The 22,699-nt window shown below is 42.8% G+C and overlaps 1 protein-coding gene across 1 annotated transcript in view; it reads right to left on the bottom strand.

Annotated features, from left to right (window-relative positions):
• The window catches only part of DKK2 (dickkopf Wnt signaling pathway inhibitor 2), a 275,731-nt gene that overhangs the window by 18,840 nt on the left and 234,192 nt on the right, over positions 1–22,699 (bottom strand). The window contains exon 3 of the mRNA XM_086962023.1: positions 8,263–8,409. Coding sequence (XP_086818149.1) covers positions 8,263–8,409 — 147 coding nt within the window. The remainder of the gene's footprint in view (positions 1–8,262; positions 8,410–22,699) is intronic.

Genomic DNA, 22,699 nt, shown 5'->3' with positions numbered 1-22,699 from the left:
CAAACTTGGATTGAAAAATCTAGAAAAATGTACAAACTGAAAACCAGTTTTGGTCTGCATGGCATCAGTAACAACGCTTGAGTCAGCTTTGTGTCAAGCCGCCATTTTGATTCAACAAAGCACAGGCATTGAAAAAGGCTGAAATTCAGAACTCTAAACTATGGCACCCAACATCCAGGAGCTTGCTATCTGGATCTTGGAGCCTTGTGCTGTTTTCGATCTATTCACACATCGGTCCACTACTGACATCATCTTATAAACCAACGTTATGTAAATAGTTTTTTATTAAAATGTTTTACCCTGTTTCTTTGCTGGTGTGTTGTCTATATTTTTAATATTTGCATAGGGTTTGTCGTTATTTTGTGCGGGATGGGTGATGGAGCCGAGCTGTCTTGCAGCCCTCATGGTGTGGAGCTCAGTTCATCTCACTATTTTCGTATTTCTCAAGAAGGGTTGTTCCTAATATTTCTATTTTAGCGAGGTCAAAAAGAGATCCAATTAGTGGCCTACTGATTTTGCTCGATTACTTTTATTTTTTTACACGATTTTTCACTATCTGCAAAGACTAAACAGAGTATTGCGACTTTGTGCTTGTTTGTAAATAGAGAATGATCCAAAGAGAACCAATTCTAAAACAGTAAATGCTTGGACAACAATCAATCAAATGGAGAGACAAGGAGGCACGACGGATTACAACGGGGGTAAAGGCCTGCGTTAACTACCCTTCAGTATCTGCAAAGAGAGAGTACTACTAAGGCAAAAGAGGGGAGGGGGGGGGGGGTTGCAGCGTTCAAAGCACATCAGCGTGCATAAATACGAAAATGTTTTTATCTATCACGTACTTGACATTTTAAAGCTTTTCATATTTGCTATTAAAAAACCAATGAAATTCACAGAAAAAACCATAGGTTATAGTGGATATATAGTTAGGAATTTGCATTTACAAAACCTTGAAAATTCAATGAAAAAACCATAGGTTATAGGCCATATATAGTTAGGAATTAGCATTTACAAAACCTTATTTTACTCGCATAAAACCATTGAAATTCCATATATAGTTAGAAGCGCTAACTATATATCGCGCACCCGCAATCCACTGCTGATGATGTCACATATTACATCATTCATGACATGGTCAGTGACATCACTGATGACATCACTGATGACATCTCAAATGACATCACTGATGACAACTCAAATGATATCAATGATGACATCTCAAATGACATCACTGATGACATCACTGATGACAACTCAAATGACATCACTGATGACATCTCATTTGTCATCACTGATCACATCACTCATGTGATAATACAATGAACCTCTTCAGACTCTAATATAACCTTACATACACTCAGTATAAACAGACACTCACAGACTGTCAGTCATCCATGGAGTTACTCACACACCTAGTCAGTCATGCAAAGAATCAATCACACCTCCATTTCCTCAACTATACAGTTATACACATCTTACTTATTCAAACATATAATAACACATATTTACTCTCTTATATAATCCCTGATACAAGCTCACAGTGATCGATACAGCCACTCACACATTCACTGGCTCTTATGTTCAGTTATTTATATATCTCAACTCTCACATGTATTGTGTTTTACATACGTACTTACTTGCTCATGTAGCAATGAGAAATCCATTCACTCACCAAAACACCCATGCATAGTCAACCGCCCATATAGCTGTTTCCACATGCACTCTTGAACTCATACTCCTAGTGAATCAACTGCTTACACATCTATGTACAGAGTCACGCACCTCCCAGCCACCCACACACACACTCAGCCTCCCATTCAAATACTTGGGCAACCAATCAATAACCCATATGGCCACTCTTATAGCTACTGATCAACACATGCAGCAGCTTACACAACAACAAACATACTGATGCACAAATTAAGACAGTTTAGTCACTAACCCATGCACTCAGTGAAACACATTTAATCACTCACTCATACAGTCAGTCATGCACCTACTAAATTCTTCATCCAGACACTTATACATCCACTCATTCTTCAATATGTGAAACATATTTTAACTTTACAGAAACATACAGTCACTGGGTGTTGTCATCAGTGATGTCATCAGTGATGTCATTTGAGATGTCATCAGTGATGTCATCAGTGATGTCACTGACCATGTCATGAATGATGTAATATGTGACATCATCAGCAGTGGATTGCGGGTGCGCGATATATAGTTAGCGCTTCTAACTATATATGGAATTTCAATGGTTTTATGCGAGTAAAATAAGGTTTTGTAAATGCTAATTCCTAACTATATATGGCCTATAACCTATGGTTTTTTCATTGAATTTTCAAGGTTTTGTAAATGCAAATTCCTAACTATATATCCACTATAACCTATGGTTTTTTCTGTGAATATATATATATATATATATTTTTTTTTTTTTAATTTTTTATTTAAATGAAAGATTACTTAAACAGTGCAATTCACCAACCTTTAGAAGGGCCAGTTCAAAGTCAGAAGTTAAGGCCGACCCCTATTGAACACCAGTTGACTACAGTGCCTAAGTTCCTCCAGGTGGAAAGTTTGAATTCAAACTTAAAAACTTCTCTGTAAACAAGGAAGGTGGTTGTCAATGAGTCATTGGCAAGCATATTGAAAGCTTGAACTGAATTAGGATTTGATGATGGTGGGTTGCTGAAAAGCGGGGTCCCAGTGCTGTCGTAGATGAAGGCAGGGAAGTTCTAAGTGGGCAAAATCCGAAGACTGTGCCCAGGAAGGCCTTGACGTCGATCAGCTTTGGCATTGCTCTTCGTTTGGACTTAGAAACTTTTCTGGAAGTCAGATCACCTTCAGCGGGGCAGGCCAGGAAGTTAGATCTGACTGGTGATTTGGCATCAACAGATTCGTCTTGACCCCGGTCTCTGTCTTCCACCGGTTCTTCTGAGAAAAAGTTGGCAAAAAGTGTCCAAGTCCCAGCTTTTGTAGTTTGGGCAGGAAGAGTACACTCTAACACCAGCCCAGGGTTCCAGGAACTCGAAAAGAGCACTTGGGAGTCAGAATTCACTCCAACAGAAGGCACTAGCAGGATCCATGGCAAGTTGAATTGAAACTGGTTAGCTGGGCTTTTTGGCACAGTGGGCTCCTTGCAGCTATTTTTATCCATGTAGCTTAACAGGAGTCTAATCAACTGATCCTTGGAGTCCACTTCTTTGTCCGACTCAGCCCTAAAGTCACAAGAGCAGGTGCAGTCCTTCTTCCATTTTCCACTGGCCCAGCCGTGTTCTGAAGATGGTGTCCGCAGGTTTTATACCTTATATTAGCCTGTGGGTGGGGTGACTCCGGGCCCATCTCTAACTAAGAGGGAAAATATTCACTAGGTGAACCCTACCTACTTTTTCAGCAGTTCCTGTGTGCCCTACTGCACACAATCCAAAGTGTCGCTCTCTAACTAGAACAGAACTTTTCCTCCTGTGTGCGAAGCTCCAGTGCCTGCCGTAGAGGGAGCTCAGTAATTTATCCCCTGTAATTACTCAAAACCAGTTCTGAGGGCAGCTCTCCTCCCTCTGGGATTGTTACCTGGCTGGCTAGGAGGGCAATAGAGAGAGTAGGCCCAGGTGTGAGCTACATCTGCCTATGAGAGTGTCGGCCCCTTTGCAGAAATTAAGTACCTGGGCACTGACCTGACTACCAGGCTGTCCAATGCACACAACACCTCCCCAAACCCAAGCCCTTTGTCACAGCTCTGGGAGCCAATTCACACCTAACTAAGGAACTTTTCAGCTCCTGGGTTACAGTTGGAAGCTCGGACAAATGCTTCAGGCAGGCTAAAGGTATGTTTTCAAAAGTAGTTTTTATAAAATATTTGTTACAAACACGACTTTATGACTGAATTGTGTTTGTAAACAATATTTTTAAAAGTCCAATAATTTACTTTTTTCTAGTTTCTAGGTGGAGATAGCTTTATTAACTTTAATAAAGTGATATACTGTCCCAGTGCTTTCGTATGGAACAGCTAACCCCTGGTACAATGACAATAGTATCTAGGGCATTAACATTGTAAGTACATGTTTAACATTAAATGTTTACATGTCCTACTTTTAAATATCATGCTACCTGCCTAATGGGCATTTAAGGCCTACTTAGGGGTGACTTAATTAATGTTTAAAAATAAGGTATAGGCCTGTCAAAATGGGTTATTTTGACAGTTCAAATTGTCAGTTTAAGCCCTTACAGCCAGGTTACTGATTGCAAGCCTGCAGTCATATTTTGTATTGTTACTATAGTAGTAGCACAATAAGTGATACAGTCCACCAGTGACATTTAGTTTACAAGGCCATCGTACACAGAGTACCATATACTAGGGACTTACAGATAAAGTAAATGTGCCAATCAGTGGTCAAGCACATTTTAAGTGTTTTGGGGTCCGAACATATGCACAGGGCACTTGGCACCTGTGTCAAGTGGGCTGAGTCCAAAAACAAGAAATACAACAGAGCATAGAGTGGGGGTGATCATGCAAAAAGGGGTAAAAAATTTATTTTGCTACAGTAATTAATACAGGAACACTACTGTAAAGTATCAAAGTGCTAACACACTAAACAAAACAATTTGATGATACATTACAGTACTAGGATCTGTGACAATAACCGATCCCCAAATATTCTAGGGCTGGAGTACAGCAATGTATCCAGTTCCAGAAACTTGTTGGGAAAAGATTAGCTAACTATTGAATGTATTATTTTCAAACGAAAACATTCAACTGAAAAATCTACTGGGTGTGTAGACTTAGAGTTTTGTGTTAAGTCCACCAATCCTGGTAGAGATCCACCTGCCACATTTTCAATTCCCCACCTTGGGGAATGTTTGCTAAAAGTTCTACTTTTGATATTATGGGAACACTTTCAACAGAGTTGCATGCGATCCTTGCTGTCAGAACACAGCAGCCTGCTAGTTATTTCACTTTGTATTTGAGTAGCAAGCTCATTAAACAAGGATTTCTGTCAGAAAAGCAGTGGCCTGACATGCAATGAGTTGTTCCCTTGCATGTGGGAGCCATTAATGAGTTTTAATGCCTGGCACCATCATGCCATGCCGCTATGCCTTCTAACACAATACTGGTGGCCCAGTGGTGAATGGACATCCAACTAAAGATTTACAACAGCAAAGTCAGCTGAGGCCCTGCCATCAGAAACTCAATATTCCTTTACTTTTAAATGAAATGAGGGAGCTGCAGAATTGGAGGAGTGGTAAATCTGCCGGTTTATGGTATATGTTCCACGGTGAAACCCTAAATGACTCTCCAAGTGAAGTAAAAAATATACCTTTACAGTCAACTAGTTTTAATCAAATGTAGAAGACCTTTTGACCACTTCCTTCCACTCTACACCAATACACATGGTTATATCTGCCCATTTTGCTACATTCCACTTTTCCCACAGCACAGGACATGGCAAGGTTGCTCTTACAGCATGCTTAAATATATCCTGCATAGTTTTCAAAGTCTGCTTACTTTTCCTGGTTAGGGCTATAAATGCTGTGGTACAGGATAAGTCCAGGAATGGAGAGGACGAGCTGTATCGAGAAATGGAAAGAGCCCTGGAACAGCCCTGTTGCTTTATATCGCTCAGGCTCATACATAGTGCCACATTCCGCCCTGGTGTTGCTTACAGTTGCTCTCTTGCAGTCCAGAAGTCTAAGATGTGCAGTTTTGCATGAGTGAGGTGTTTGACTGTGTGGTGCAGTGAAAGAACATTCAATTGTTTGCACTAGTTTAGCCTGATGGTCTGGTTTCAGGAATAGAAGATTCAATGGCTATCTTAGTGAGCAGAAAATGAAACAGAAAAACACCCCACAGTCTGTGAAGAAAGCTGTTGACCTGGTAGACTATGAGTTTCTCTGGGCAAAGATAGCTATTATGAAGTGTCATGTACACCATTGCACAAGTGTTTATGAATGTACAGCAGCCTAGTCAAATACTATTTCAGTGTGGCACATGTCAAGGACCCCCTTTGTCTCTATTGCTCTGTTTACTATATATTTGAGACTCAAGACAACAAGGAAAACTGAAGCATTACAGCTTACATCTGGCACTACAGTGTACGATTTTTCTCTATGCTGACAACAGTGTGCCCATCCTGCAGGCTAGTCAAGAGAATGTATTTGAGGCATTAACATATAGCTTCAAATTCAAGAAAGTATCAGGATACACAATAAATGCAACCAGAATAGAATTTATCGCAATACATGCTGAGGGAGAATTACAGCGGTCTCCTGAGTTTTACATTACCATGGTGATAATTGAGAGTAGCAGCGAGCATAGCCTCTCAATAGTTCCTCAGTCCAAATATCTGTACATTTGAATTAAGACTGAAGAACAATTGACCGCTTGGTGTAATCTACAACTACTATTAAGTGAAAGACGCAATCATTTTGAAAAAAATGATCTTGCTGAAATTTCTTATGTTTGGCCATCCCTGATTTTCAGACAAATTAAAAAAATCAATAATATTGTTATGTTTCATTTGGAATAGGAAGAGATTGCATAGTATCAGAAGGAAGCTTGAAAAATCTTTCAGGGATGGTGGGTGGACTTTTACAGATTTTTGTAAATACTAGCAAGCTTCATGCTTGATTTATCTTCATTGGCTGATACACTTTAAAAAACATTACAAATTTGACTTAACAACATTTGTATGTATGGGATCTCCTCTGCCTCTGACAGGGTTTTTTTAATTCCTGAGTTCGATCTCTTTCAAAAAATCCAATTTTAATAGATCCAGAATTGTGATTATGAATGTTTTGCAACTTGTGATTTTGAGCTACATGACCAGTAAAACCAAATATTCTCTCAAGTATGCACTTGCTCCCGTCTTCTCGCCCCCTAGATTTAAAATATGCACACAATTTTCTGCCAAAACTCGTGCATTCACAGTAGAATTAGAGGTTCATAAATATATTGTGTGCCTCAACGGTATTAAATGATATACTCTCTATAGACTTGATTAAATAACCCATTCTTACCTATTAAAAGTGCATTTACTTTAGAAACGACAATGATTCATGTAATGTGTGCACTAGTGTTTCATAATTGCATTTAAATGTAATTCTTAGTCATACTTATACACACATATTCAATATTTTACTGTATGCTACATGTAACATGTAATTAATGTACTGTCAGTTTTATTCATTTGCGTTTGGATGTGCACACGCAAATTAAAAGTAAATCATTGATTTTTATATTTTAAGTAGTCCTGCCTAAGTCTGTTTTTCATTCTGCATAAAATGCTGTTTTTCATTTCTGCTTTAATGTCTTTTTCTCTGCAGGTCTGTTCACATAGTTTGTTAGGTTGAGAACTACACTATAGTAGTGGTAGATAGAGAGCCGGCGAAGAAGACATTGATGAGGAACATGGAGAGGCAGAGAATGTTCAGCCTTGGATATTTCACTAATGCATCAGATCTTGATGTGAGAATGATGCCCCTAATGATGCAGACATAGGAGTTTTACCTGGGATATTCTGGTGCAAATAACTAGTGTTCAAACTGTCTGAGTTTACGCTACTTTTCCTTTGGACCTTAAGAGGTTTAGTCTTTTATGCTTTCCCTTTGATTCTTTGTTCAGCGTGGCTTAGGCTAATATTAATTTCCTTGTCCCGAGCCGAATTTTGAACGAGCATCTGAGATGCTGACACCTTCGCTTACCTCTCTTATTTTCTGCACTTTCCTGCATCTTTCCTAGTTTTCTGCATTTCTCTTATTTTTTAGATCCTTTAGGTTCCAAAACCATCCTCCTTAGCATAGATTTTGTTTAGATGATTTTAGATTTTCTACTGTATATACGGGAGAAGCAGAACGTTTTTCTGTGCACCAAATCCTGCTGCTGATCTTTTGTACTGCTGCCACTGTTTGCCTTATGCTGGAACACCTAAACTTTTTTAGGAGGTTGGGTTTCCCGTTTGTTATTCTGTACCTTTACAGCATAGTGCTGAGATTTGTTTATCTTTACTTGACTGATAACTTGTGATAAACCTTCTTAACTGCAGTCACTGATTCCTGGTCCTTATTGTGTAGCCAATTGGGTTACACTCTTCATTGAAATTGGTTGATTTAATGCTAACTCCCTTCACCTCTCAGTCAGCGAAGAAAAGGTCTTTCAGAGGACAAATGTTAAGAGGGTTAGTCCAGAGTGTTGCATCACTTATTCAACTATTGATATCTATTAACTGTCTCAAAGTGGTCTGTTAGACCTGCTGAGTGGAAGCTTACCTTTTACATGCGGCATCTTGGGGTGATGTTTTCCAAGATTCTGCCATCCAAGATCCTTATGGTTTAGTGGGTCATTTTGTTTGGTGCGCTCTTCCAGAGCAGGGATGTGTGCTGTCAGGATAGTTTCAACTACTGGTATGCAAATGCCTTTGGAAAAAACACAAATGAATGTTAAAAATCAGTCAAATCCTACCGACCTCACAATAATAAATGATTGTTCATAATGTGGTTTATTAGACATTAGTTACATTAATAAACAATCTATTGTATTGCTTTTAATTGGGAATTGTATGGTTACTGTGAGATAGACCGTTTGCAGGCTTCATGTTGATAATACATTCTGCAGCCTGCAAGAGAGTGCTCTGTATGGGAAACATCCTTTACAACGCAACTTTTACCACGCAGTGCCTTTACCACGCAACTTTTACAACGCAAACCATTACAACGCATTGCGCTGGGGGGCGCTCTAGGATAGGGAATAAGTTTAATTTACTATCCAACACCTTCCCTAGTGTCCACGGGGACTGGAGTTGGAATAGTAAATTAAACTATTCACTATCCAGCACCCCAAAGCGCTATGCGTTGTAAAGGTTTTTGTTGTAAAAACCGCGTTGTAAAGGCATGCGTGGTAAAAGCATGCGTTGTAATGTCATACATCCCTCTGTATCCGTGCTGTTATCCAAATGACCTTCTCTCCTACTATTCTCCAACGAGGTTCCATCACATCTCAGAAAAGGACAGCAAGTTGAGCACACCTAGTTACAGGCCTGTGCTAACTGCAATGATTGTTTAAACCACATATAGTATTAGCGAGCAAAACTGACCGTCAAGCCAAGATAGAAGACCCCTTCAAACTCATCCTAGAAGCACTCATTCTTTATCAGTGGAATTGAGAATCAAATTTAAAGTTAGAAGTGCTGTGTTCAAAACATTTAGGGCAATGGTTGAGTATAAATGCAATAATTGATCATACACTACCACAAAAATAACATTTTCAGTTTAGCCATTGTGAAGAAAACTTTTCAGCAAAAGATAAAAAGCAAAACAAAACTTGGGGTTGTTTCTTTGCAAGTACAAGATCTAACCCTATGGAACATCTTTTCACAAATACGATGTGGCAACTAAACTATCTGCTCTTTGAAAACTAACCACGCCGACACTTTTAGCGATGTTCCTGTGACGATAGGGGCTACGCCATATATACAAGGCGGTGTTAAGCTACTTAAATTGGCTTACAACTGCCTTGGAAAAAAGGCACACTTTTATGCTATATTTAGCATGAAAGGGGTGGGCAAAGGGTGTTGTGGTGAGAGTTCTGCCACAACACCCATTGATTTTGACACTGCCCCTATTCACAAGAGTGGTCTAAATAGGAGACAGCGCCAAAATTAAGACCAGGGAAAACCTGGTTTTAGCATGGCGAAACGAGGAAAAATTCTTTATTTCTCCTCATGTTTGCTGTTTCTATGTGTGCTGCATTGTGCTTCTTTATGTGCAAGAAAGAATACCTTCCTGCACATAAACAATCATTCCCTCAACGCAGGCACCCTTACACTGTGGCCCAAGGGTGCCTGCTTTGGCGCTAGGCATCTTTTTTTTGTGCCAGCGCTATGGAGAACACAGAGATGTGTAGTATCTTGGCAAATACGACTCATCCCTGCGTTTTCAGAATGGCATAGAGTGGCGTTATCATTTTGTGCTTAACGCCACGCTGGCCATTCCCTTGTACATATGCCCATAATAGTTCCAACAATCATATATGGCAAACGCTGGATGGGCTGATTCCTAATTGTTACCCTCCGGTTATACCAGTTCCCCTCCATAGCAAACTTTAGTCAAATTTGTATCCTTAACACTAGCAGAGTGGACATCAAAACCTTTCTGCAATGCTCTTGCTTTTCTCCTGATGACTACCCTACCATCATCAATAATATTTTCTAGCTAGCTAGTACACCCTGCAACTTTTATTTAACTGTATTCATGGTTCACCAAAGTAAAGAAAAAGCTGAAAATTGGGGTGATACCTAACACACACATAAATCAATCAATCATGACATATTTTGTTGATGAATTGGTTTAGTAGTGGGATCACTCTTCAAGTTTGTTGCCATGTGAGTGCCTCCTGCTGAATTGCACTTTATAGCTCTCCATAAATAAGAGCGTGCCAACAGGTGCAACAGTAGTTCCATGAAACCCCTCACAATCTAGAACACTTTTATTTTGTATGCTGGCATTTCAGGAAGCGCCCACAGCAGATGCCCAAAAACATCAGTCTCTTTATTCTGCCCAGCATCTTTGGGCTAACACTTGTAAAGTGCTCCACAGATGAAGGAATGAAGAATAAGTACTTTATTCCGAATTTACATCACCCACAGGAAAAACCTTCAGCTCTATGTGGCTCGTCGCAGCAACTGTCAACTTAACAACACTGTGATGTAATTCTAAAGAAGTCCAGTGGTAACCATGAAGTAGGTAATGAGTAAGAGGTTTATTTAGGCTTAGTTACAGGTCAGGTTTAGATGGTAGCTAGAAGATATCAAGTTGAGCCCCACCAGGAGCAGTATTCTAACTGCTCAGCCCACACACTCCAACTGTCTCTCTCTCTCTACACTCCATCAGGCACTCCAGCATTCCACTACCTCATGAAGCTTTCTAACATTCCACATACACAGCACATTCATACTGGCTGAGTAGCAGGGAATGGGTAACCAGGGTAAAGATGCATTATAAGAAATCTAGGTATAACACATCTCCTTCCCTTGGGAAAACAATAAACAATTAGGAGATAAAGGTATAACACATCTCCTTCACTTGAGCAAAAATAAATAATGATTTCTACAACAATGCACAATAAAAGTACAGTAAGAAAGAGAAATATGAAATATACAAATAATATTTGCAAATTTGAAAGAACTCAGGATAGTAGGATTATCCACTTTCTAACAATACTGAATAAAAAAATAGAAATTATGCAATGGTAATATTATGCAGGACTGGGAGAATAAATTACACCAATGAGGTGTAATACTCTCACCACTCACCCCCTTCTGCACACCACACATACATGAGACAAACAGTCTCAGGTAAAAACACAGCATAGGGTACTAGACCCCTCAACACACCCCTCGATAAACAAATTTACAGGGTGCACAACCCCTCAATGCACCCCTAGGTAAACAAATATACAGGGTACACGACCCTTCAACACACACCTAGGTAAAATCAACTGCACAGGGTACACAACCCTTCAACACACACCTAGGTAAAAACAACTGCACAGGGTACACGACCCTTCAACACGAAACAACTGTACAGGGTACACAACAATTCAACACACACTTAGGTAAAAAAACAACTGCACAGAGTACACAACCCTTCCACACAGACACCTAGGTAAAAGCAACTACACAGAGTACATGACTCTTGGATGCACACCTGGCTAAAACAATCAAGGCTATACAATGGAACATAGTACACTATCAACCACTCAACAAAATTCTGAAAAATAAAAAAAACAATGCCGGACACCTTACAAGAAAACATATAAGGTAAACATTCACAATATATGGACAGCGCACAGAAATACATAAATTAACAGCATGTAACACATTTCTCAAGATCTGAATAAATGCGTAGACCTCCCAAAGCAAATATGTCATAATACGTGCGGACATTAAATTAATGCTTGTAAGCCATCACAACTTTGTCCCCGGTGAGCGACCTCTCACCTAAACACTTCACAGCATACAAGATCCTTGAATAAATTTCCATGTGTGTCATAAAACACAGTAGACAGCCCAATCCATGCAGTGCAACTCAAAATCAAAGTAACAGAGGTTCGGTTTTCACAGATGAACCACCCGACGTGATGATCTTCAGTTTTCAGTATTCAACATGAGACGCCAATTCCTAATAGATTAAGGCTCTGTGTGGATATTCAAAAAGTGTGTGGGTATAAGCCCACAGATCTAGGAGCACATCTTGGACTCAACAAAGCACAGCAGTTCACGTTCTAGTCTTCCCCTTTCATGACATCACCACGTAACATCCCTGTCTTCCACAAGCTGAGTTTACGCTCCTGCACTTGCGCAGAATAATACTGATATTTGTAAAGCGCGAACAGCTACCTCACGAGGAGGTGTCCCGGCGCTAAGTGAGCAGTTAAGCAGAGCGAATGGTAGAAGGGAGGCTTAGATTTTCTGCGTAAAGAGCCAGGTCTTTAGTTGCTTCTTGAATCCAGATTCTGTCGTGGCAGATTGGATGGAGGAAGGTAGGGCGTTCCAGAGTTTCGCAGTGCTAGCAGAAAAGGACCTGCCACCAAGTCAAGCTTTTCTGACTCGTGGTACGAGTAGCTGAAGCAGGGAATTAAGTAGCTGAAGCAGGGAATTAGTAGCTGAAGCAGGGAACTCGTGCCAATCTCAACATTGCAACACAGTTCGCGCCGAAGGCTTGCTGAGTCAACGCTAAATCCACGAGTTGCGCATGGCAGCCTCGCAGCGGATTCAGATGTCGAGCAAACTCAAACGCCTTAGGCAGGCTGTCCAGGTGGTACAGGACACTGGTGCGACTAGCAAAGGGCGTTCTTCTAGCTTCAAGCTTGTTTACCTCAAGTTTCTTTAGAAGTTTCAGCACATCTTCCTTCAAATTTCAAATATCTTCATCTTAGGTCTCTCAGTAACTTCAGAAACACTTAGGGCCAGATGTAGGTAAATCTCATTTACCGATTCATAAATACAGAATTTTACCGATTCGGTATTTATGAATCTGTAAATGAGATGTAAGTAAAAATTCTGTATTTTTTACAGAATCAGTAAGATTCGGTATTTACCGATTCGGTAAATACCAAATCGGTATTTGCTATTGAATCCTATGGGCCTGGAAGTACTTTTTTTTAGCCCCTACATCTCCATAGCCCTTTACCGGTCGGAAACGGCCGAAAATCGATATTTTCAGCCGTTTCCGACCGGTAAAGGGCTACCTACATCTGGCCCTTAATCTTAAGAACATGCAGGTTTTATTTTCTCCAAATCGTTGCCATTGATTTAACCCCAAAGAAGTCCAGAGGTAGCCATGAGGCAGGTAATAAGTAAGAGATTTATTTAGGCTTAGTTAGAGGTTAGGTTTAGATGGTAAGTAGAAGATATCTATTTGAGCCCTACCAGGAGCAGCATCCTTGCTGCTCAGCCCACACACTCCAACTGTCTCTCTTTCAACTCCATCAGGCACTCCAGCATTCCACTACCTCATCAAGCATTCTAACATTCCAAATACACATCACATTCATACCTGCTGAGCAGCAGGGGATGGGTAACCAGGGACAAGATGCGTTATAAGAAATTAAGTTATAACACATCTCCTTCGCTTGGGAAAACAATAAGCAATAAGCAAATAAAGTTATAACACACTGCCTCACAGGACTCTGTACAGCATGACACTTTCTCAAGAAAGTGCCCGTTCTCCTCAGTTTACAGGAATGCAGTACTATGTACAAAACTGCTCATGAGGGACTTTATATGCAATCATATTCAAATGCAGGCATCCAAAGCACTCTTGCCAAACCCTGAAGAACATTAAACAATTAAAGAAACCTCTTAAGTGCGTAATGGATACACATGAATCTCCTTGTCTGTTTGTTGCTGCATTTTGGGACAAAATAAGACTATTTCTGCAACACCCTCTGGGACTACTGGTAATTGGCATTCTGTTACACTAACAACAACAAATCAATTTAAAACAGTATTGCATAAATGACCCACAAAAGCACATTGTGTGCTTTGCTATTAAATAGTACTGTTGGCAAAAACATGAAGGATTGACTCCAGTCTAACTGGCTAACACAAGTGACAGGATACATCAGTTCAACAGTATTATTAATGTTCCTGATTAAGGCATAGGTTGCTGATTTCAGCTTTGGTGAATCATATGTATACATTCATTGTCATAACAAGTCTAGGAAGTATTCTTTTTTTTTTACAAAAAGAGGCTGTGTTTAGTGTGTTAAATACTATAACTTTGTGTGTTTACATTTTCACATTCTCCACCTTAGCCACTGTACTTTTCATTCTATACTAGGGTGCTTTAATGACCTTTTCCTTGAGCATCAATATTATTATTTAATATTAGAATATAAGATAAATTGGTTAATATTCTTCCCCACCATGGCATCAGAGAGCACGTTATTTAGAGCCATATGTACAAAGCATTTTTGTTATCAGAAACATATGTTCAAAGCACAAATTGTGATTAGGTAACACGATACCGAATCACAATATGTATTTGCAATTCGATATTTGAAAAAGAGGTGTGTTTGGAGATCTGGATGGGCTATATCAAAGTTTGTGACCAAATTTTGGTCGCACAACATGAATGCTTTACTGACTCCTTGAAGGAGGTGGTAACCCTTTCGCAAACAGGAAGGGGGTACCAATGGGTTCCCCACCCCTTTTAGAATGAAAAAAATATTTTTAAGAGAAGGCAGTGCTCCCACAGACCACTGCCTACTCTTAAAAAATGAAACGTCTTAGTTTAATTTCTTTCTTTTTTAAATACATCCAGTGTTTCTGTATTCAAAATGGGCTGCATTTAAAAAACAAATGGTTGATTTATTTTAAAGCAATCACAGACATGGTGGTCTTGTGACCCCAGTAGGCCACCATCCCTGTGATGGCTATCATTCCTAATGGGTTGCAAACTATGACCCAGCCCATTAACATTAATGAGGCAGGTCAATTTGGGACCCTTTAGGAATCGCTGTCTAATATTTATAAGCTTTTTAAATTAGTAATCACAAATTCCAAAATTTTGTACATGAGCCATTAGAACCTTACAACAATGCAATTATGGTCATGTTTTTATGCACTGAAGTCAAAAAAACATTATTCGTCCCAATATCTCTCAGAGTTAGAGCATGATTTGGAGACCACATATTTTGGAAACAGAAAGAGGCAAACCCTTCTCACTGTTTCCAACTTATGCAGGAGAAATATGAAATCATACAAATGCACTTAACACAGTGTAAGTGCATAAAAACTGGGGCTCAGCCCTGTCCTGAGCAAATGCAAATGTTAATGATAAGGCCCCAGCCTCTTCTCTCAATTTATAAATGATGAAATAAGGTCCTTCTGGCTACGGTATTTTCTCAAAATATTTTAGTAACTATTTTTTTTATACATTGAGAAAGAAGAACTTCAGGGCAAGATTTATGTTGCTCATGTAAGAACTCTCCTCATGTCTCTTTTGACTGAAGATTTGACTTCAAGTACTTCACTAACTTCTAACATGTTTATGCTGTGTCAGTTCACTTATATGCAAAATATTTCTCACATGTGATAGGATAAGTTAGGTTCAACTGATGTACAGATGCTCATTTTTAGGTCTCAACTAAATACCTTTTAAACAAAAACCGTAATGAACAAAACATAGCAGTCTGTTGGAACTAACGTCACTAGTTTATTTTAGTCAGTTCTTTTAATTTTCAAGGTTTTTTTCATTTTTTCTCAGAGACATTTCTAGTGCATATGCAAAATATATACAAAATATATACAAACAAATACAGTTTTTATCATTACAGACGATCTCTTTACAGATTGACACGACATCTACAACATACCTTACTCACTCCATACATTCAGCACACATTCACATCACATACAACATATACCACTGAGGTATGGACCTTTGTCAAAGGTAAAACGCTTCGAAAAACCAAAATAATGAACCCAACTTTTTCATAGAACTTGAGTAATCAAAAAAGAGAAATCAGTTAGAATGAATCCTATAATGTCCTAACACAGTCCTTCTACGAGGTCGACGCGTTTCTAAACCCCAATGGCCTGGGGACAAAATGCAGTTCTGACACTTAAAGTGACTGACCGCAAGATGTAGTAGTGGACTGATTAAAATTAGCTTTTGGGGTCCAAGTTACAGGCACACACGGACCTTTCAGCTGCCACACCTGCAAGTTCTCCTGCACCCGGACCAGCCTCGCACCAGCGCCCGCCAAGTCGAACACCAGCAGCACCCACCTCAAGTGCATCCTGCTCAACACCCGCTCCGTCCACAGACACGCCATCGAACTCTGGAACCTCCTAGACGCCACAGCCCCTGACGTTGCCTTCCTCACGGAGACCTGGATGAACGCCTCTTCAGCTCCCGACATCGCCATCGCTATCCCAGAGGGCTACAAGATCGTCCGGAGGGACCGAAACGCCAACCAGATGGGAGGAGGCATCGCCATCATCCACAGGAGCACCATCCGTCTCACGACAAGCACCGACAACACCCTGACCAGCGCTGAACACCTGCACTTCCAGATCCACACCAACCCAAAGACCACCCTCAGAGGCACCCTGATCTACCGACCCCCTGGACCACGCACGCAATTCAGCGAGGACATCGCCGACTTCGTCAGCCCGCACGCCCTCCCCTCTGCTGACTACATCCTCCTGGGAGACCTCAACTTTCACCTGGAGAACAACAACGACCACAACACCAGCACCCTGCTCGACAACCTCGCCAACCTGGGACTCAAGCAACTGGTGTCCACCCCCACCCACCTCGCCGGACACACACTCGACGCAGTCTTCTCTTCCAGCACAGACATCGACTTCAGCCACACCACAGAGCTTCAATGGACGGACCACAGCTGCGTCCACTTCACCTTCAAGAGAACGACGACCCACCACCACCAGAAACAGACCGCCCGCAGAAGCTGGAACAAGATCACAGCAGACCAGCTCGCCACCTCCCTGAGCCAGCACCCTCCTGCCAGCTCAGCAAACCCCAGCCAGGCCGCAGACAACCTCACGAAGTGGATCAACAACTGCGCGGACGAACTCGCCCCACTGAGGACCCCGCCCAGCAGACCCGGCAGCAAGAAGGCCCCATGGTTCACCGACGAACTCAAGAGCTCCAAGAAGAACTGCCGAGCCCTCGAGAAAGTCTGGAAAAGGGAACCGACACCGGACAACAGGACCTCCTTCAAACTTGCCACCCGGAAGCACCACCAGCTGATCCGCGCCGCCAAGAAAACAGCTTTCAAGGACCGGTTGGACAACAACGCACACAACTGCAAGGAACTCTTCAACATCGTGAAAGAGCTCTCCAACCCCAGCGCAGGAAACAACGACATCACCCCATCGCAAGACCTCTGCAACTCCCTCGCTTCATACTTCCACAACAAGATCGCGGACATACACAACAGCTTCAACAACCAACCAACGCACACCATGACCGAACAACCACCCCCCACCACCACCCTCCACGCCTGGACCCCGATCAGCACCGAAGACACCATCCGCACGATGAACTCCATCCACTCCGGATCACCGACCGACCCCTGCCCTCACCACGTCTTCAACAAGGCCGACGCTGTCATCGCACCCCACCTGCGAGACATCATCAACACATCCTTCGACACCGCCACCTTCCCCGAGAGCTGGAAGCACGCCGAACTCAGCGCTCTTCTCAAAAAACCCACAGCGGACCCCACCGAACTCAAGAATTACCGCCCCATTTCGCTCCTCCCGTTTCCAGCCAAAGTCATCGAGAAGACCGTCAACAAGCAGATGGCCGCCTTCCTCGAGACGAACGGATCCCTCGACCCCTCACAGTCCGGCTTCCGAGCCAACCACAGCACAGAAACCGCCCTCATCGCCGCCACCGATGACATCCGAGCCCTGATGGACAATGGAGAAACAGCGGCCCTCATCCTCCTAGACCTCTCCGCGGCATTCGACACGGTCTGCCACCGCACCCTAGTACGGCGCCTCAGCAACATCGGCATCCAGGACAAGGCGCTGGAATGGATCGTCTCCTTCCTCGACGGAAGAACACAGAGAGTCCGCCTACCACCGTACAAGTCAGAGGCCTCCGAAGTCATCTGCGGCGTCCCCCAAGGATCATCTCTGAGCCCCACCCTCTTCAACGTCTACATGAGCCCCCTCGCGGCCATCGTACGCAAACACAACCTCAGCATAATCTCCTACGCCGACGACACCCAGCTGATCCTCTCCCTGACCAACGACCCCGCCGCCGCCAGAGCCAACCTGCACGAAGGGATGAAAGAGGTAGCCGAGTGGATGACGACCAGCCGCCTGAAACTGAACTCGGACAAGACGGAGGTCCTCATCCTGGGCTCCTCACCCTCCGCCTGGGACGACTCCTGGTGGCCTCCCGCCCTGGGCACCGCACCCAAACCGACAGACCATGCACGAAACCTGGGCGTCATCCTGGACTCCTCCCTCTCCATGACCAGGCAGGTCAACAACGTCTCCTCGGCGTGCTTCAACATCCTACGCATGCTAAGGAAGATCTTCTGGTGGATCCCCACCGAGACCAGGAAGACCGTCACCCAGGCCCTCGTCACCAGCCGACTGGACTACGGCAACGCACTCTACGCCGGTACCACCGCCAAGCTCCAGAAGAGACTCCAGCGGATCCAGAACGCCTCAGCCAGACTCATCCTCGACATCCCACGAACCAGCCACATCTCCGAACATCTGAGAGACCTTCACTGGCTCCCCGTCAACAAAAGAATCACCTTCCGCCTCCTCACCCACGCACACAAAGCCCTACACGACCAAGGCCCGAGCTACCTCAACAGCCGAGTCAACTTCTACGCTCCCAAACGCCACCTCCGATCAGCCAACCACGCCCTCGCCGCCGTCCCCCGCATCCGAAGAGCGACTACAGGAGGAAGGTCCTTCTCCTACCTGGCCGCCAAGACCTGGAACTCCCTCCCGACCGACCTGCGCCTGACCCAAGACCACCTCTCCTTCAGGAAGAAGCTGAAGACCTGGCTGTTCGAGCAGTAGCGGCACCCCCCCCCCCCCCCAGCGCCTTGAGACCCTACGGGTATGTAGCGCGCTTTACAAGTGTCAATGATTGATTGATTGATTGAGTATGTCACCTAGATTACTGCCTGTTGTAAGAGAAAAGGGGAAACTCTTCAAAAATAAGGTAATTATGCAGTTATTCCCCAATTTCTCTCAATTATTCTGCTCACTTGGTTACTAGAAGGGCTGAAGGTAGATACAAAAGGTATCTGGGTGTTAGTAGTACGTAACTGGGTGGCAATTAGAACCTCTCCCGGGCAATAATAAGCATATTTTAGAGACTTTCTTGTAGTTTTTAAGCTAAAATGGGTGCTTCGCGAAAATAGTCCCTTCCACTTGCACTTCCAAATACGGAGGAACTGACCGTAGGGTAAACATTCACACACTCCCCAGGGGTGGTTGCTAGAGTACTGGAATAAGGTATTCCTTTCCGTCTGCTTTCTAAATAGACTTGTGCTAATCTTCTTGTCAACTACTTTGAGAGGTCTAGAACAGGTAATGCATCTTTTTGTGCATCAGAAGTGAACTTCAAATGTTTCTGGGTAGTATTAAGCCAAGTAACAGACTCAAAGAATCAGAATCCCAACACCAAATCGTGAGAAAATCATTGATATAGCATTTCCAAAATACAACCTGGTTCGTGAAGGGATTAATCGATGACAATCAGTTTTTTCTACATTGTAGACATAGTATGGCAAAGCTTTGGGGCATAACAAGCTCCCACTCCCTCCTTTTGCCAGTAGGTGTCTCAATAGAAGTAGTTCTTAAGTGTGATTTCTAGTAACTCAAATAGTAATTATGGTGGGCAAAGGACTAGTATTAAGACCAGAATTAATACCCCTCAAGCCCCTCCAGCTGAGGATTGGTAGTGCACAATGACTCTATATCGAGTCCCACTAAAGGTCAGTATCTTGATTAAAAGGCATATCCCTTGCCTCTTTGAGCTGTGTTCAAATATCTTCTTCAACCTTATGTAAAGCACTCTGATACCCACTTGGGTCATGTTCGCGCTATACAAAACTTATAAATAAATAAATAAAGCAATCTAGTGTCTTCTGGAGCATAAATACTCACTATGGACTGCAGTAATTTTAAAAAGAACATTCACACGTGTCTCAATGGTAATCCCAGGCCAGGTGAAGATAGAGAATTTCGTTCCTTGTTTTGGGCTGGTCTCACTCCCCCCCCCCCCCCCCCCCTGCTGTGGTTTCCTTAGTGACGCAGCGATGCCCAATGGAATTGCAGCGCCCCCTCAACCCCCTCCCTTATACTATACCGGGAAATGCATGGGAGTAACTAGAAGTAAGCCCGCTGCGATAGGAAAAGTAAACACTTTTTTTTTTTATTAAAGAAGTGATATGGGGTTATGCGGCAGAAGCAGCATTTCACAGAACGTTGCTGAAATATATTGAATTTTTTCCTTGTAGTTACCAGTGCCTGTCCTGCCAGAAATGGGGATTTGACAATAAAGCTGAGGTTTCATTCTTACTTGTTTCGCTGTACGGTTCGTTCCAATGACTACGTAAATATGGTTGCATTACCCTAAGCACGCTTTGGCATGGGGCATGGAGCATAAATAAACTGTGCCCTTCCCCCCCTCATAGAACCAGAGCTGGAGGATGCTAATCCCCCCACCCAAAAAAAAAAACAGCTGGAGGGTACCTCTACCCGCGTGAAATTCTTACGTAATGCTTGTGTGTGTTGGGGGGGGGGAGAAGCTGGGGTGGTGCCCTGCTTGTGATCGCTGCTCATGTGTATTGCCATTATTATTGTTCAATTCTGCTATGTTGAATCGTAATTGTAAAGCACTCTGATGCTTGTGGGAGCGCTATATAACAACTCTCAATATAACAATAACATGGTGATGATGACCATCCCTCCACCCTTTGCCTCTGATAACATGGTCACTGCCTTTGACCTCAACAAGGTCACCAAAGTCTTCTAATGTCTCTCCAATTAGGGGCTCCAGAGTGTAGTGGGGCAGAGCGTATGGCTGTGCAGCCAGCCACTGCTGCTTCTTTCATCTGCCCTTAAGTGCACTTATGGAAACTGTTAGAAGCCTCCTCACCTCATGCCCCTCCCTCCACCTGCGCCGCGTGTACTGTCACAGGACAGTAAATGGAAGCGTATGTGCCCCTGTCACCACGGCCTCCCTCCGACTTCTTGTATCCCATCTGCAGTGTTTCAACAGTGAACTGTCTTCACGGTGCACTTGGCTCCTCCCAGGTAATTGCTTTATCCACAAGCAACTAATTAGTGTAGTTGGTCATTATAAATTAGTCAAAAGCAACATATATTTTAAAAAGACGAAACACTTCCTACCTGCATGACTACGGCTTCTTTCTAAACATATGTCTCATCAAATATTAAGCTCTTTCCATAAATATGTTCAAATCTTCAGCTTAAAATACTTAACCCGAATTGGAATAATGTTCAGAATTAATTTAGTGAGCCAGACACTCATTTGTGGTTCTGATGTTCTTTTAAAAACTTTTAAGCAGAAATAGAGCCAAAAAGTGCCAATGATAGTCTATAGTAATGCTTAGCACACTGGGACCTAACTATAATTTCAGGCTGACAGAGGTTGAGCATGGGTCGGATACACCAACCAGGTTCGACCAAGAATTCAATGTTTTTGACTACTGGCTTAGGTTTTTAAGCCCCAATCAAAAAATGGAAAACACTTTTAAATCAATCCAAGACCTCAAGGGAGACAATTAAAGAGGCACAGGGTGTGAGGCAAATGCTAACAGCAGGGTTGAGTCCAGGTCCAGTTGCCAATGGTCAGATAGGTGCTTCCAGAAAAAAAGGCCTCTTCCAGCTTGTTGTCTTCCTGTAGCCAGTCAGTAGGTCAGCCATTGAACCTTGGAATCGACCTCTTTCTCCTGGGTACAAGAGGGAGCAGCCCTGCCTCTAAGCCACAGACAGCAGGTCCAGCCTTATTGTGTTCTTCCACAGGTCCAGAAGGTGCTCTGAAGAGGGTGTCTGCAAGTGCCCCATTTATGCCTGGCATCAACTGGTGGGTGGGGTGATCTCTGGCTCTTCCCTAACCAACGGGGTAAAAGTTCACAAGGGTAACACTACCCACTTTCGCAGCAGTTCCTGTCTGCCTTACTGCAAACCAGCTAAAATGAAATGTTTAAGGTATTTTCAAGATGGTAAAATTATTCTTCATAAACTGGTGCTCATGGTGCATGGGTGCCTGTATTGTAGACAATATTGTTTTTGTGCAGGAAGGAAGACCTTCCTGCACAAAAACAATCCATATGGGCATTTTCCTCTTTCTATGTATGCTGCAGAATGCAGCACGTGTAGAAAGAGGAAAAAAACAAGGTGAAATAAAAATAGTCTCCTTGTTACACCTCATCTGGGGAGGAGTAGCATTTTGGCACATTCCCAGGTCTAAAACTGAGGTAAATCTGGGAATGTGCCAAAACTCATAGGTGGATGCGTGGGAACCCCCATGCGCCACCTATGGAATGCTTCCTTGCAGCAGAGTAACACAAGGTAAGGATTTGTGCTGCCTTGTTAATCACATTGCGTGCCACACAAGATGGCCTTGCGTGTCTTGCTTGATAAATCTCAATTAGGTTTTGCTTTGC

The sequence above is a fragment of the Lissotriton vulgaris genome, chromosome 3_1, assembly GCF_964263255.1.
Source record: "Lissotriton vulgaris chromosome 3_1, aLisVul1.2, whole genome shotgun sequence".
Taxonomy (NCBI): domain Eukaryota; kingdom Metazoa; phylum Chordata; class Amphibia; order Caudata; family Salamandridae; genus Lissotriton; species Lissotriton vulgaris.
Note: the sequence above shows the minus strand (reverse complement) of the source record. Positions and strands in the feature narration are given on the sequence as shown.